Genomic DNA, 16,840 nt, shown 5'->3' on the forward strand with positions numbered 1-16,840 from the left:
TTTTTATTTTAAGTATTTGATTATATTTTACATTTAAATGGTGCTCTTAATGAAGTTTTACAAGTTCTTGTGTCATAAAAAACGAAACAAATTTTACTTAATATCACAAATACCAAAAAGTACAACAAAAAGATCTTCTGTACATGTCTCGGACTGATGAAGTAGAATTTTGGTAGATTTTAGAAAAATCAAATACGAAGTTTGACTATCATTTATATATCATTGATTCGTGGGCAAAAGCAATTTTTCTATAATTTTAAGCTTCCAGCTTTTTAAAAAGCTTCAAAACTAATATATAAATCATCCTTGCAGTGCATTTTAATATTTTTTAGTTTCGTTTGTTAATTGTTGAATCATAAATGCTTCATGTTTGTGAACAACTAGAACCCGCGTGGTATCTGATGAATTATATGACTGACATGGAAGTCAATTTTCAATTCAGTTTATTGACATCACTATCATATGTTGGCATACAGTAAAATGAAATCTCAAAATTTTGTATCATTGTGCAATGTCTATAAATAGAAGTCTGTAAGTCCCATGATTTGCATGTGATATTTAACCAATAATGGCATAGCCATAACTAATTTCTATGTATACATATATTCATCAGTCAGAATCAACGAAATTTTCGATTGATTAAAGAAATGTATCTTATAAACGACGTTACAAACTTTGCCTAAATCCGTCGCGAATGTAAACATGCCACCATGTTGTGCGAATAATTATTGCAACATACTGTTTGTGTATACTATATAAATTCGAAGGGAGTTTGGTTTCCAAATATCCATTTGTAATGACTCTGCAGTGGCATGCTCTTGGAACTAACACAATCTGGAAGACATGAATTGTGTCTTTGGACGTTATTTTAATGGACATGGATCCTTTACTACCGGTACTGCTTTAAAGGGACATAGCCACGATTTTGGTCCAAATTTTTTCTCTATTTTTACTGTTTACAATGCTAAACTATCAATGCATCCAAAATTTAAATGTCAGTCGTAATAATTCTTTAGTATACATGTAAACTAGACTCGTGCCATGCTTTAGCTAGCTGAGCTTTGTTTATACATAATGATTAAAAAATTGTGAGCAATGTGTCTCGCCTACAATTACTCAAATATTTGGTTGACTATTAGAAATGCCTTACTGAAGCAATGTTAACATTAAAAACGAAAAATGGGTTTTGACCAAAATCGTGACCATGCCCCTTTAATTTACTGTAGTAAAATTAAAATTATTAAAGTTGAAAACTTAGCCTTATCAGCTGTTTATAGAAATGTAACAAATGTAAAAGAATTTGATAAAAATATGAACAATTCTTTTGTAGAAAGCAACAGAACTAGTAGCAATAGCCACTGGAAGATCAGATAGGTAAAGTTAGCTACTATATATTAACTGCATGGCTACTGTGGATGAAAGAAAAGTTGGCTACTAGTAATTAATTACTATGATGTTAATTTCTATCTGAATTTATTATTATCATTCCAATAGGGTACTTGATCCAAGGTTAGAAATGCAACATTAAAAGAAACACTGTTAAATTATATACATATATTTACATTTACCGAGTATGATTCCCTCTACTTGGTAATATAAACGTCTACCTCGTCCTCTGAATAACATAGATTTAACTTCTGGAACTCAAAAAACTCATGTAATCTCGTTACCCACTAATTCTTTATCTTACAATATCTCAGTTTTGACAAATTTGTCCATATCATTCAAGAAGCTTCACAATTTTTATATAAAAGGGAGATATCTTCTAGTGTTGTTAATGTCATTATTCTACTTAAGGTCGTTCAGATAATTTGGTGATAAATTTATTCAGATATCCCTCTTAATCTTGACAGCTACCAGTTCTTTATCATATTATCATAAAATGTCTCTTTTTGATATTTTTTCCCCATATTTTCTCAAGTAGCTGTATATATTGATTGAAGATATCTACTAGCATAGTTAATATTAACATTTTACTAAGTTATCAAAATGATATAACTCTCAAGTTATTCAGATATCTATTTTAATCACGTCAGCTAATAGTATTTTATCTTACATGTCTCATTTTTGACAAATTTGTTCATTATTCATTTTCAAGTAACTGCGTATATAACTGGCATATATCTTCTTGTGTTGATAATATCATCGTTGTACCATGTCTTCCGCATAATATGATAATAAGTTATGCAGATATCTTTTATTTTATCTCGCCAGCTACTAGTACTCTCTCTTAAAATGTCTCTTTTTTGACCATTTTGTCCTTATTGTTCAAGTTACAACTGCACGAGCGGGACCTTTCTACAGTATTTTGTACAAAAGAATTGATGTTAATGAGTTGTTTGCTCATTTTATTATCAAATCAGTTTCTGTAAATGCACAAAGGTTAAAATCAATATTTCATTCCTGTTGTTTGATATTTTAGAAGTGGTTGTAATCTATATTTTACCATTTTACTGGTTATTTACTAATTTTTTTTGGTGAAATACATGTATAAGATTATGTCCGTGCATGCTGATTTGATTTAATATGTGTTATTAGGATGTGGTTGTAATTTTTATTGTTGCTGTTTTAGGAAATCTGCAAAGAGCAGTGAATCTGACGATGATGAGGAGGAAGATGCTTACAAAGAGGAGTTTTCCAATCAGTTATCAGGTTCGTCTTACTCTTTATTTCATTTGTGTGCTCTTTATTTGATCTGATTTGTTTTTCATAATTCCCATACGATGCGACATTTTTCTCTGGAACCCGAGCCAATGCTTGGTCAATGGTCAGTGATCGCCTTCCTACTGCGTCACAAAATATTGTTGATTCTGTGTTGTATTTAGAACTCTTAGATCATTAAAAATCTAACGAAGACTAGCTCAAGTTTCTTTATTAACAAGTGTATCGAAAGAACAAGTAATATCATTGAATTCAACAGTTAATCTGCATTGGCTAAGTGAGAAGACACCGCAACATTATACGACATCCCCGTTAGGGCATTAGGCTCAAGTATTAGGGCCAGCTGCACCATCATTAGGAGTCTAGAAGCCGTATTCACTAGTCTCCAATACTATATAGAGCATTAGAATTAGACTCCAAGGATTAAGACATTGATTAGGCTAATTGGTAAGGCATTTATATAACAAAAAATATAAACATAAATGATTTTATTACACTTGACCTAAAATGCAACAAAACTTGTAAAACATAAAACATTACATTTCTTTATATTTAAAGATTTACTAAAATTGACATAATTAAATTGTAAACACTTTCATTACATTTTTCTTTCTCTTTTACTTTTTTATGATAGGTGCCATTATTATCGAACGACCAAATGTAAAGTGGGATGATGTTGCTGGACTACACATGGCCAAAGAAACTCTCAAAGAGGCGCTTATTTTACCTGTAAAATTTCCTCACCTGTTTTCTGGTATATATGTATTTATCATTTGTTGCTTAATTATTTGTCAAAGCCTAATTGTTTATTAAACACTTGCTATTTCATAAAACACTCTTATACATCATTTATATACTACAGTTCATGTATAATGTCAATGGATTTGACTAAAGTCATTAGGCAATTTTATTTTAGAAGCTAGAAGGTACATATTTATTTAAGTAGCTCTAATTAAAGTATGTAAAATATATTAAGTACATTTTTCTGTATTTCTATAGGTTTTAGAAAACCTTGGAAGGGAATTTTACTGTTTGGGGTTGGTACTTCTTCAATGTTAAATGTGTCCATTTCAAAACAAAAATCAACTAACGTTTCAATTTATATGATATGTTTTTCTATACTTCAGCCACCTGGTACTGGAAAGTCCTATTTAGCCAAAGCAGTGGCTACCGAGGCAAACAACGCCGCATTTTTCTCGTTGTCCTCGTCAGATTTGGTGTCAAAGTGCCTAGAAGAAAGTGAAAAGTAATTTTTCTTGCAAAGAATCTTAATTTACAATAAATGATACATTGCATACCTAATTAGACTTTATTTCATCCTTTTTTAATTGAAAAAAAAACCATGTGAACCAAAAAAAAAATTTACGTAAAATGTTTTGTTGATTTCCAGGCTGGTAAAGACATTATTTTCGTTAGCTCGTGAAAATAAACCTAGCATTATATTCATTGATGAAGTGGACACACTGTGTGGATCGCGTAGTGAGAATGAGTTCCTGGTCCAGATGCAATGTATGGGGGTGGACAATGATGGGGTCCTCGTACTGGGAGCCACTAATGTACCTTGGGTCCTAGATTCGGCCACTAAAAGAGGGTAAGAGTTTGAAAGAAGGCCATAATAGAAATGGTCTAAATAAAGTCGAAAGTCATGAACCGCTTAAAAAACTTTTTAAATTCAATTTTCAAAAAACGCTTTGTTTAAAAATATGGTAAAACGTATGAAAATAAATGTTATAAAATTCTTTTTTCTTGTTATATGTATAATAATGCTGCAAGCTTTCTAATATCTGGGATAATAGGTATTGTTTTTAAAGTAAAAGAAAGAAATTTCAAAGAAATTCAATTTTTAAATTGTTTCAATAAAAGAGACTATTAAAAGAGACTATAATTTGTAACAAATAATTACACTTGTGATTTTTTTGGTAGTGTACAACTCTGCACTAACATTTTTATCTGCTTATTAGTGTGTTACATACGGCGGCGTGGAACGGCCAGATGAAAAAATAAAAAATTCTTATTTGTTCGGACAAATAAGTTATTTGTTCGGACGAATTACGATTTGTTCGGACAAATAAGTTATTTGTTCGGACGAATTAGGATTTGTTCGGACGAATTAGATATTTGTTCGGACGAATTATGATTTGTTCGGACGAATTACGATTTGTTCGGACGAATTAGATATTTGTTCGGACGAATTAGATATTTGTTCGGACGAATTATGATTTGTTCGGACGAATTATGATTTGTTCGGACAAATAAGTTATTTGTTCGGACGAATAACGATTTGTTCGGACGAATTACGATTTGTTCGGACGAATTAGATATTTGTTCGGACGAATTAGGATTTGTTCGGACGAATTATGATTTGTTCGGACAAATAAGTTATTTGTTCGGACGATTTAGGATTTGTTCGGACGAATTAGATATTTGTTCGGACAAATAACTTATTTGTTCGGACAAATTGGGATTTGTTCGGACGAAATAGGATTTGTTCGGACGAATAAGTTATTAATAGTGGTGCATGTATGAGAGAGAGAGAGAGAGAGAGAGAGAGAGAGAGAGAGAGAGAGATGTCATAATCATGGATACATAAATGTGAAAAGTCTAATCAGTTTACATGATCATGCGCGGATCCAGAAAAATTTACCGGGGTAGTGGTGGTGGTGGGGGGTCTGATAGATAGTTTTGTTTGCGGGGTGGGGGTGCAAGGCCCCCCGACCACCCCGGCTCTAGATCCGCGTATAGATGTATGCCAACTGTAGGCAGCGCAGGTTTTTTCTTTGCTAACTATAAGTTTTATTTCGCGCAATGCCAGAAGAAATGATTCCAATAGTCATAATTATATGATTCCGCAGGTGGATTTCGATTGTCGATGTTTATATTGAAAATATAGTCATTCTCCTGTTTACTTGGGACACTGGACATACGAAATTATCTTTCGCCTTAACTTTATACATATACATGTATACGATCAAAGTTAACTGATATGCTTCGTGGAATTGTAATAATCGCACAATTACTTAAGTGACTTATAAAACAAACTAGTTTTTACTTATACTTTATAATATAAAGACTACATGTATATTTAGACTACATGGATCTGCTCTGGTAATGATGTAGTTGAAAGGGGGGGGGGTCAAGCCACCCCTTTCCTTCAAATGATAAATTGCTAATAATATAGACATAGGTGTTACATGTATACTATCTGACATGTATGCAATATCTGACATATTGTGCTGCCAAGCTCAATTTTCAAAATCTATCTATCTAAAGGATTGGAGTTATATTATCATGGTGCCATGGGTTTCCGATAGTCTAAAACTAATGTTAACCTGAATGGTTGTCTCATTAGCCAACTTTGAATCTATTTCATTTTTAAGATCAGACATAGCATCAAAAATCGTCGATACAAAATCAAAGTTAGTCGTCATCATATGCAGTTTTTATCTATAAATAACCTGGATGCCGCATTCGACAGATGAAAATAGGCGTCAGATGTTTACGATAGTATGATTCATAAACAATATTTTTCAATAATAGTTAAGAAAATGAGATACAACCTTTTGAAAATATTGTATAAAATTGTCAATTGTTTTGTAAGCTTTTATTTCACCTTAAATCGTCCAATTATTTTAATTTTCCCCATAACTTGATTCAATCAGTTATGATTATTCAATCAGTTATGATTATTGATAATGTTTTTATTTGCACTCCTAAGATTCCAAAAATAGGAAAACTTTACAAAGCCATATGATAATTTTAACATGCAAGTACGTCATCAGAGGTCTATTTGACGGACAATAAGTATTTTTATCATTAGATTCTATTTTTATTACTTTTTTGCATTATAGTTAGGATGTTGGGTTATTTTGCTGACTTTATATTATAATTAGTTTGTTTTATAAGTCACTTAAGTAACTGTGCGATTATTACAATTCCACGAAGTATATCAGTTAACTTTGATCGTATACATGTATATGTATAAAGTTAAGGCGAAAGATAATTTCGTATGTCCAGTGTCCCAAGTAAACAGGAGAATGACTATATTTTCAATATAAACATCGACAATCGAAATCCACCTGCGGAATCATATAATTATGAGTTGAATTGACTATTGGAATCATTTCCTCTGGCATTGCGCGAAATAGAAACTTAAAGTTAGCTAAGAAAAAACCTGCGCTGCCTACAGTTGGCATACATCTATACGCGGATCTAGAGCCGGGGTGGTCGGGGGGCCTTGCACCCCCACCCCTCAAACAAAACTATCTATCAGACCCCCCCCCCCCCCACCACCACCACCATCCCAGTAATTTTTTCTGGATCCGCGCATGATCATGTAAACTGATTAGACTTTTCACATTTATGTATCCATGATTATGACAACTATCTAATTCGTCCGAACAAATCGTAATTCGTCCGAACAAATAACTTATTTGTCCGAACAAATCATAATTCGTCCGAACAAATCATAATTCGTCCGAACAAATCCTAATTCGTCCGAACAAATATCTAATTCGTCCGAACAAATCCTAATTCGTCCGAACAAATAGCTAATTCGTCCGAACAAATCCTAATTCGTCCGAACAAATAACTTATTCGTCCGAACAAATCGTAATTCGTCCGAACAAATCCTAATTCGTCCGAACAAATAACTTATTTGTCCGAACAAATCCTAATTCGTCCGAACAAATCCTAATTCGTCCGAACAAATAACTTATTTGTCCGAACGAATCCTAATTCGTCCGAACAAATCCTAATTCGTCCGAACAAATAGCTAATTCGTCCGAACGAATAAGATTAATTTTTTTTCTCATCTGGCCCTTTCACGCCGCCGTAGTTACACCATTTAAAAATTGCAATATAGATCATAATGGTGTTTTAAATTAGCATGTTAAATGATGGAATATTCGTTCTTTTCCAGATTTGTAAAGAAGATCTACATTCCCTTACCTGAAGCCCCTTCAAGACTAGAAATGTTCAAACTTCATCTGGGAAACACCCCTCATTCAATCACAGAGGAAGAATTCCGAGAACTTGGGAAGAGAACGGATGGGTACTCTGGAGCTGACATACAAGTCGTGGTCCGTGATGCTCTGATGCAGCCTGTCAGGAAAGTCCAGACAGCCACACACTTTAGACGAGTGAGTGGAACTTTGATATTAACATGTTCTGAATCAGCAGAAGAATCTTATACAGTATTTGAACAAAATACAAAACTACATGACCATTATTTGTTGCGGTCCTAGTCTGCGAGATAATAAAATTCTTACACAGAAGACCCTGCTTAATATAAAAGTTCTCTTTTATATATCAAAAAGACAATTCCTCATGTTTCAGTATACGTTCATCTTCTCAAATTTACTATTTTGTTTAGGTGCAAGGACCATCACGAAGTGACCCCAATGTTATAGTGGATGACCTTTTGACCCCTTGTTTTCCTGGAGTCCATGGGGCCATGGAGATGACCTGGAGAGATTTAGATGGGAATAAACTTCTGGAGCCTGCTGTATCAATGGTTTGTTTTATTGAATAGAGACCATTAGATAAAGTTTTTTATCTTATATTTTATAAGAAGTAATGCAAAACTTTTATGTACACTATGTGACTATTAAAACTGAAGAATTTTAAAAGTATTCATTTCACTGTTAATGAAATTACTACGTTTGTTAATTGTTATTTACAGTGCGATATATTGACGTCATTAGTCACGTCTAAACCTACAGTCATGGAAGCTGACTTGAGGAAATTTGAAGAATTTACTGATACCTATTTATAGACCTCAGACCCCTGGTTTGCCATTGAATACATGGAATCCATGTGATCTTGTAAATTTTCTTGTTCAAATCTATTAGAGTCTTTATCTGACATTGCCTATTCTGTTGAATGACTCGCCCCGACTGCAATTTGTTAGACTCTGCTTCCAAGATGGTGAACACAACATGTAAAGGGATTGGTGCATAAGCTGTTTGTTGCATTAAAGCGGTGAATGAATGTTCACCCTTCTTATTTGTTTACTGTAAATATTGTGCTGAAAGGGTGTGCTACACATTTGCATTAAACTTTATTAGAAATGTAAAATTAATAAAATTTGAAGTAGTTGTTAATGGACAGAGTCGTGTTTTATGAAAAAATATGCTGAAAATACAGTTTTAGTTCATTACCTTTCTAATCTTCTAATGATGGTGAGTCTGAAATGGACAAAACAATAAAAATATACATAAACGAAAATGAATTAAGTTGTTTACTAGTTTCTGTAGGTTTAATCATTTTACGCGGGAACAATGATTTTGGCTCGTTCAGTCAGATTTTTTTGCGACTTTGCGCTTTCTTTCTTTTCGCCATTAAAATCACAGTACTAAAACATTCTTTTTAATGATCAGAATAAGAATGATTGATACTTTATTGGTAAGAAATGATAATTGAATGTGCATATTTAGGAATTCGGATTACATTTTACCCCAAGTTGAACTTAAAAGTTTGACCATTATTAAATACTAAAATATAGTTTAACAGCGCATCTCGTTTGAAAAAAACCCTGATTAGAATATCATGGAACTTGGTAATTTATACTTAGAATATAGTATTTATATATGCTATTTTACAGGAAATTTTAATTTCTTCATTTTTTAAAAGTGGGTTTTGCAAACGAAATATCCGGTTATTGAAATGTTGAAAAAGACGGAAGGGCGGTCGGGCAGTTGCCAAAAGGACTCCCCTAATGGACGGATAACTTCTACAGCTATTTACATAGGAAGTTTGCAGATTAATTGTACATATATCAGGATCAGAGGTCATTGCCAAAAACATTTATATAAGTCGGCAACGCGGGTTAAAGCTGACATGAATTCATAAATACGCATTATTTCCCTTTTATCTCCGACTACCGCCATATTAGTTGTCGATTTCCCATTGTTCTGCTCATCGCTACACACCCCCTATATAAGACCGAGAGCACTATTCATGCTTCACCGCATTCAGGTATTTCATACACCCGAACACGTTACCTTGGACGAAAAGACGTGTAGAAACGCGTTTTGAACAAAAATAATATGACAGCCATTGCACTGATAAGGAATATATCCAATGAACGACGAAACAAGACATACTGAAATCTAGGCACATAAACATAAAAAATCCTCGATATTTGTAGACCCTTTTCCTGTTTATCTTATAACATCGCACATGCGCAACCACACACTGTGGGTGATCGAGCAATGTCAATGATCGCATGGAAACGGAGCGTTTTTATAGAACCGATGGAAAAGAGTCGCTGTTACATTGTTACTTTCTTGGATTTATTATCATTTAGCTACTGGGTTGGATGTAGTGCCGCCGGGGTTTCAAAAAGATGCAGACGTTGTGCAATCTGTATCGACGACACACGTGTTCGATGTGCATGTGAAGTAAGGCAGCATTGTCTGTGCAAAATGAACGGATACTAGTACCTTGGAAATTCTATCAAAGAATAAATATATTTTGTATTTTATTGATTGTTGTTTCCTTTATTCTCTATTGCAAACATTTTACTGCAATGTGTAGTAGATGCATTTAGAAGTCCGTGCAACCTGAATTCCTCGATCGGAAAGCAACCGACCGTAACTTTCTCGACCAGTATATATACCCCAGTGGCAGTAGAGGAGCGATCGAAACTAATATGGCGACCAAACGCTTTTATGAATTCATGTCAGCTTTAATATGTTGTTTTTTCTGTCGCCCTCTTCATATTCCGCATGGATCACTAAACATTTTATTGTTTAGATGTCCTGTATTGTTAGCCATTTATACACTGTTAAAGTTATTCTTTAACTTGATTTTGTATCTTGCAATAAAGTGGTTATATCATTAGGTTTTAGCGTAAAATTATAATATGAGGTGGTTAATTCATTGAATGCTATAAAAAATCTTATTTTTTATTCAATACATAACATGCGTTAGCGGCTTATGTAAATCTTTTCTTCGATGATTGTAAACTAAAAAAAAACCAGCTAAATTTTCTCTTATTTAAATTTGAGTCTGACATCGTCATTATTATTTCTTACAGTCCATGATTTTTCTTGGTTCGCTGTATGTTTCGACCAATCAATAAACGGGGCGTGTAGATTTCAGTCTGGCTGTTTCTATAGAGCTATGAATTAACTATAAGTTTCCGCAGAAAAAGAGAATCATCTCGGTATATGTAAATTTTTAAACAATAAAATGCTTTCTTTGGTGATTCATTCGGGATATGAAGGTAGTGACATTATCAAAGAAAGCATTTTATTGTTTATATTAACATCTTTCTTTAGCTAATTAATAAATTGATTATAAAAAGTTAGTAAAATTCACTAAATTACTGTTTCGTCCAGTCCGTGAGTTAATTTACTTAGGTCGCTGTAGATTCAGACCAATCGATAAACAGGACGTGTCAATTTCAGTCCTGTCACTTTCAGCCGCTGTAGATTTCGACCAATCGATAAATGGGGCGTGTAAATTTCAATATGGCTGTTTCTATAGAGCTATGAATTGACTATATTTTTCCGTAAGAAAAAGAGGAAATTATACATGGTAGATGTAAATATAATGGGATAAACTCATTTATAAAGAGAAAAACTCCTTATGTGTTTTGTCAGTCGTTATGCCATGTACATTGTAGTACACTCTTTATGTGCTGTTGCAAAATCCTGTAAAAGAGCAACATTTTGACATTAAATGATAAATTCTTTACTTGCAGTATTTATGTCATTTACTTCTTTGCTTTTGTCAAGTCAATATATGTTGTGGTCATTATTTATATAGTGTGCTAAATTAAAAAATGACTATGTTTTGAATGTAAAGTAAAATTTTTGTTTTCAACTAAAAATAATGTTTTATGTTCATAATGTTATAATTTTGCACCCTTACCTGTCAAAGCTATATTAAATATTTCTCTCCGTGTGTTCTATGATGGACAACAAGATCCTCTGTAAATTAACTTTAGTGTTTCTTTAAAACTTTAAAATAAGAGTCCGTTCCATTTATTAAAAATCTATGTGAAGCAGGGCTTAGGTCTGGGCAATTACAAAGTTTGAATTCATTCCGGTTAAAATTCCGGACTTTTTGAACTTATGTTTTGACGAAAATTAATTGATTTTCATAATCATAGGTTTTTTAAAAGAAGAAGTTTCGAATTGAAGAACAATTTTCATAATATTTAAGATGACTGACTGCTCTCTCCTTATTAATCGATATTTAAACACAAAAATAGAGTCTTTATCATTCATAAGGTATTACAGATAAGAAAAATAGGGCAAACGAAACGAACAAGGTACAGGGCGAACAATGATTATGACAAAGAAACTTTATAAGTCGGAGCCAATATTCACGGTTTAGGACTCGTCAAATCTTTTTCCTAGAACACAGGTCTTGTCCCCTCGGTGGAATTTGACCGGCCCTCATTCATGATAATGAACGATTACAACTATTACTCTCGCGTTATTATCGGTTACAATTTGAGATCGGTTTGTCCAAGGTGAGTCAGCAGTATGGGATTTTACTTACACTGCGAAAAACATCGTTCTAGACCGTGGATCTTGGCCCCTTGATGAAATTTTTACAACCCCGCAGTCATAGTAAGGAATGATTCTGTTACAATGAGCTCTTCATTATAAGACTTAATATGGATGGTTTATATAGAATACGTTTAGTTTCTTCGTCAAGGTTTGTGAGTAGCTGAGCGTATCAGAAATCCATGACTCGGTAAGATGTTTTGGTATATCCCAAGCAATAAGATGCAGGGGGTATAATATATAATGTTTAACCTGTTTGTCCATCATTCAGTCTGTCCAACAGTCTTTAATTCTCTCTGCCAGTCCTTTGTTTTTGTCAGCACAGATTCAAATTACATTATTTTCCGGAAATGTTCCCATGTTAAACTTACTTAAAGTTTGTCCATTTTTTGAGTATTGAAATAGTTTTACGGAGCACCTCCTTCGAAGCGTGATAAATTTGATAATAATCCGTGTTGTTATACCCCTGTAAAACAGTAACTATAAAACTCTATACGAAAAAAAGTCCAGCATTTTGACTGTTGGAATGGAACTGTTAGATTAGAACTGTTAAAATCGACTGTGGGGTCACAGTCCGCGAAAACGTGTTATTGATTAGAAGGGGTATAACAAAACAGTTGTTGACTGTGTCTCGGGCAACAGTTGATCTGTCGGACCAGCTCGCGCACTGTTGTTGACAGATCAACTGTTGCCCTCGACCCCAGTCAACAACTGTATAATATATCATTAGAAAGCTATTTAGTATGCTATTTTACATGATAAGTATGCTATTTTACATGCTAATTTAATGAAAAAGATAAGAAACATACTAGTACATGTGCATATTTGAGCCAACTTTGACTTGATTATTTTTCTGGGATTAATGTTTATTTTAATTTTTTGTACCCAGCCATGCATCATGTGTAACAGTCCAGTAATGTTGGAGCACTAAGTGTATGTATTGTTCACGTTTTCTTATTTCATTACAGGGAAAGCAAAGAAGCATTGTCATATAAATCTGAATTCTCAAGCCAATATATTACAGGTACAGTATAAATAACCCAGGAAGTACTTGCACAGTGTTTAAACAACACTCCTGTAATTTAGAAACCCCTGTTTTTGCTATAGGTAATTGATGATGTTTTACATTAAATAATGTGTTTAAAATAACTTTTAAACACTCTTAAGTGATAAAAGACCTACGGAAATTTCTCATCATCACACACACTAAAAAGGCAAGTAGAATTTATTTATTGTACTCGTCATGGACTGATGAAGTTGAGTTGTACATTGTTAAGAAAAAAATATGGTTGGTGCAGTCCTTGTAAAAATTAAATTTGAACTTTAAATGCATGCACCATTCTTGCTGTTGAAATAAATACATGTATTTTATAAATTGTTGAAAATTCTAAAAATGCCTTATGTTCCTAAATCAAACATGATCGAAAGTGAAGTCTAGTTTCAAAATGAAATTAATGATAAAATTCACATCTATGGATATATATAGAATGTTCAAATATCCTTTGTTTAAGATCTACAACTGTCCGAGTGGCAAATATCATAATATGAAAAAAAAACCCCACATTAATTCTGTCCTTGGGCGTTATGTTCATGGACATGTCGCCTATATTTAAGACACTGCGTAACTTAAAATCCTCAAAATTATAAAGTAAAAATTCTTCATAAAAATCAATTTTATAAAAGTTCAAAAATGTGAGATATTTTTTTTTGTAAAAAGCTAAGGAGCTAGTAATGAAAGCTTTTGGATACGATAAAATTAAAAAAAAAATTAAAGAAGCTTACCTTTCCATGAATATTCAGGAGAAAATTTTCTGCATACTATGAAGGTTCATGTTAGTATGATAATGAATGGAATCTATTTTGATAAGTGTTCTTTAGAAGATGGAGGAAAAACAGGATGAAATAACAAAGCAAATTGAGGAGTATCAAGATGAAATAATAAGGCATATGGAAGAGAATCAAGATCAAATAATAAGGGAGATGGAAGAGAAGCAAGATGAAATAATACGTGAGATGAAGAAAAAGCAGGATCAAATAATAAAAGAGATGGAAGAGAGGCAGGATCAAATAATAGGACAGATGGGGGAGAATGAGGATCAAATAATAAGGAAAATGAAGAAAAAACAGAATCAACAAATAAGGCAGATGAAGAAAAAGCGGGATCAAATAATACAAGAGATGGAGGAGAAGCAGGGTCATATAATAAGGAAAATGAAGAAAAAGCAGGATCAAATAATAAAACAGATGGAGGAGAATCAGGATACTATTAAAAAAGGCAAGTTAATGTTACAAGTCTTTATGTTTGATATATATATATATATATATATATATATATATATATATATATATATATATATATATATATATATATATATATATATATATATATATAAAGCACTGAATAGAATCAACAACACTGGGCATCTTTAAAGTGTCGGATCTAATATATAGATACTAAGCCAGTAAACTGAATATAAAAAGCACTAAAAATGGCTAACGACACGAACAATAGAAATTGTCAAATTTGACAATTTCTATTGTTCGTGTCGTTAGCCATTTTTAGTGCTTTATATATATATATATATATATATATATATATATATATATATATATATATATATATATATATATATATATATATATATGATTAACGTCATACAAAAGGGTGGTGAAAGAAGAAAAAATCCTCCCAGATTGTGCTTTTGAAAGATAAAAAAATGTTTTAAAATTGCATAAGCTTTGTAAAGGGGTGTAACTATTGCTGTGCATGCAAAACTTCAGCAGTTCTAAGAAGCTGAGGAAATAATTGTCTGGCATTGTAATTGTATGGATTTTTTTTAGTATGGACATTTGAATATCAACCCAGAGGTTGAATTTTACTATCCAGCACTCGTAATAATGTTTGATATAATTAAATCATCTTATAATTAATATTTTGTTAAATACACATAAGTTATGCAACTTTATATGTAATTAAAGAAGCAATTACCTGGTATTTTATTTTACAGTATTTTGCACCCAACAATTGATGTTATTGCATTTTTCTTAGTATGTATTTGTATGTATTTGTTATTTAATTGCTAGTTCAATTCCCAATTTTTTGGAACCTATTTTAGACAGGAAAAAAAAGCTAAAATCTAAAAAACCTGTGGCTGATGGAGGAAAAGCAGGATCAAAATATAAAGGGCAAGTTCATGTTGCAATATTAATGTTTTTGTGCAAAAAGATAAAATAAATTAATTGACATTGCAAAAGGGGAGTGAAGGAATGCAGCTTTTGAAGCATGTCAAACCTAAGTAGTTGAATGAATCTCAAGAAAGTTCCACATTATCATCTCAAGTGAGCTCTCATGATTACTTTTTACAATTTCGACTCCCTCTCCAGAAGAACTGGACCAATTTTTACCAAACCTTGTTCAAAGCATTATTTGATAAAGGAATAAAGGTTTTGATAAAGGAATTCAAATTTATCAAAATGAAGGAATGCACCCTTATTCCACGGGAGATAGTTGAGATTAATTGAAAATTCATGGTATTTTTTTTCAAAATTCTTCTGAAAATCCAATTAAACAGAAAAACTTTTACTTTTATGGTAGCATTATCAGTTAGTGCAGATTGTGTGGAAGACTTTCATAATTATTGTTACCTAATTACTGATTTTTCCGTTTTTAGCTCACCTGAGCTGAAAGCTCAAGTGAGCTATTCTGGTCACATTTTGTCCGTCATCCGTCTGTCTGTCCGTCTGTCCGTCTGTAAACTTTTTACATTTGTTTTGATTTTCGTTTCTTTTTAATTATTTGTGCTTTGTAACCTGGGAACTATCGTCTGTATTTTGTGATTTTTACGTATCATATCAAACAAAGACTTCGATAAATCAGACAGTTACATGTAACTGCTTACCTGTGCAAATTAAGCAAAATCTGATGTATTAACAATGTACTAAAATACAATTCATTCTATCCGTTATTCGGTATGATCTTTTGCGTAATTGTAGATTAATGCAATGTGTTTTGTTGAGATATTTCTCGAGTTTATTCAGTTTAAATAGAGTTTAATATCGCTGACGAAAATATGTAGGTATATACATGTATATGATTCATTTTGAAAAAATAAATTGTGCTCTTTATTTGTTATAGTGTTTCTTACAGTATGTTTTTAAAATTGTTTACAATTTCTATTTACTAAAGCAATATTTGAGTGATATTAGCTTCGAATAATAGCAAGATACAGAGATTTGCTCACAATTTTATGTTTGTACACATATCTGAGGCCATTCTTTTTTTTCATTTTAAATGCTGAATAGTAAATACCAAGTTAAAAATCTAAATCTGAATGTAATAAACTCATGTGAGCAAAATATGACTCAAACCTAGCAGAATTGTGAGCTCTGCATCTTGCTTATAATTCTACGATTGACGCTGAAATTTTGGTTGATCATTAGAAATTCTATATGAATTAGAGTATGTTAAAAACTGGTACAAAAGAATTAAAGGATGATATGCTGTATATAACTACTCTCTGGGGCCCCTCTTTATACAATGAAAAATGTGAAATCTACAGCAATTTTGATAGTTTTTCAGACACAAGTAAATAAAAATGACAGCGTTAAAACAGTTTCCATAGTTCTGACACATTTCTGTTGCTGGGATAAAGGAATTA

At 32.4% G+C, this 16,840-nt stretch overlaps 1 protein-coding gene and 2 long non-coding RNA genes across 4 annotated transcripts; 2 read left to right on the forward strand and 1 right to left on the reverse strand.

Annotated features, from left to right (window-relative positions):
• Nucleotides 1-641: 641 nt before the first annotated feature.
• LOC105331612 (vacuolar protein sorting-associated protein 4B) lies at nucleotides 642-8,816 on the forward strand. The gene is made up of 10 exons (XM_034483339.2): nucleotides 642-895; nucleotides 1,331-1,374; nucleotides 2,573-2,652; nucleotides 3,296-3,415; nucleotides 3,661-3,698; nucleotides 3,789-3,907; nucleotides 4,052-4,252; nucleotides 7,580-7,799; nucleotides 8,033-8,173; nucleotides 8,342-8,816. Exons 1-10 carry the CDS (start codon nucleotides 872-874, stop codon nucleotides 8,432-8,434), a joined length of 1,080 nt encoding a protein of 359 aa, XP_034339230.1. The 5' UTR covers nucleotides 642-871; the 3' UTR covers nucleotides 8,435-8,816.
• LOC117693132 (uncharacterized) lies at nucleotides 3,411-7,750 on the reverse strand. Its single transcript, XR_004604386.2, has 3 exons — nucleotides 7,609-7,750; nucleotides 4,028-4,242; nucleotides 3,411-3,890 (listed from the first exon to the last, which is right to left on the reverse strand). It is a non-coding gene; the product is annotated as an uncharacterized lncRNA (long non-coding RNA).
• A 3,235-nt stretch (nucleotides 8,817-12,051) lies between the features above and the next one.
• LOC136273569 (uncharacterized) lies at nucleotides 12,052-15,469 on the forward strand. Of its 2 annotated transcripts, none has more exons than XR_010711737.1 (4): nucleotides 12,052-12,245; nucleotides 13,151-13,206; nucleotides 14,051-14,461; nucleotides 15,303-15,469. It is a non-coding gene; the product is annotated as an uncharacterized lncRNA (long non-coding RNA). The 2 variants fall into 2 exon arrangements; XR_010711736.1 differs by having other exon boundaries at nucleotides 14,061-14,461.
• The last annotated feature ends 1,371 nt before the right edge of the window (nucleotides 15,470-16,840 follow it).

Source organism: Magallana gigas, chromosome 3, assembly GCF_963853765.1.
Source record: "Magallana gigas chromosome 3, xbMagGiga1.1, whole genome shotgun sequence".
Lineage (NCBI taxonomy): Eukaryota > Metazoa > Mollusca > Bivalvia > Ostreida > Ostreidae > Magallana > Magallana gigas.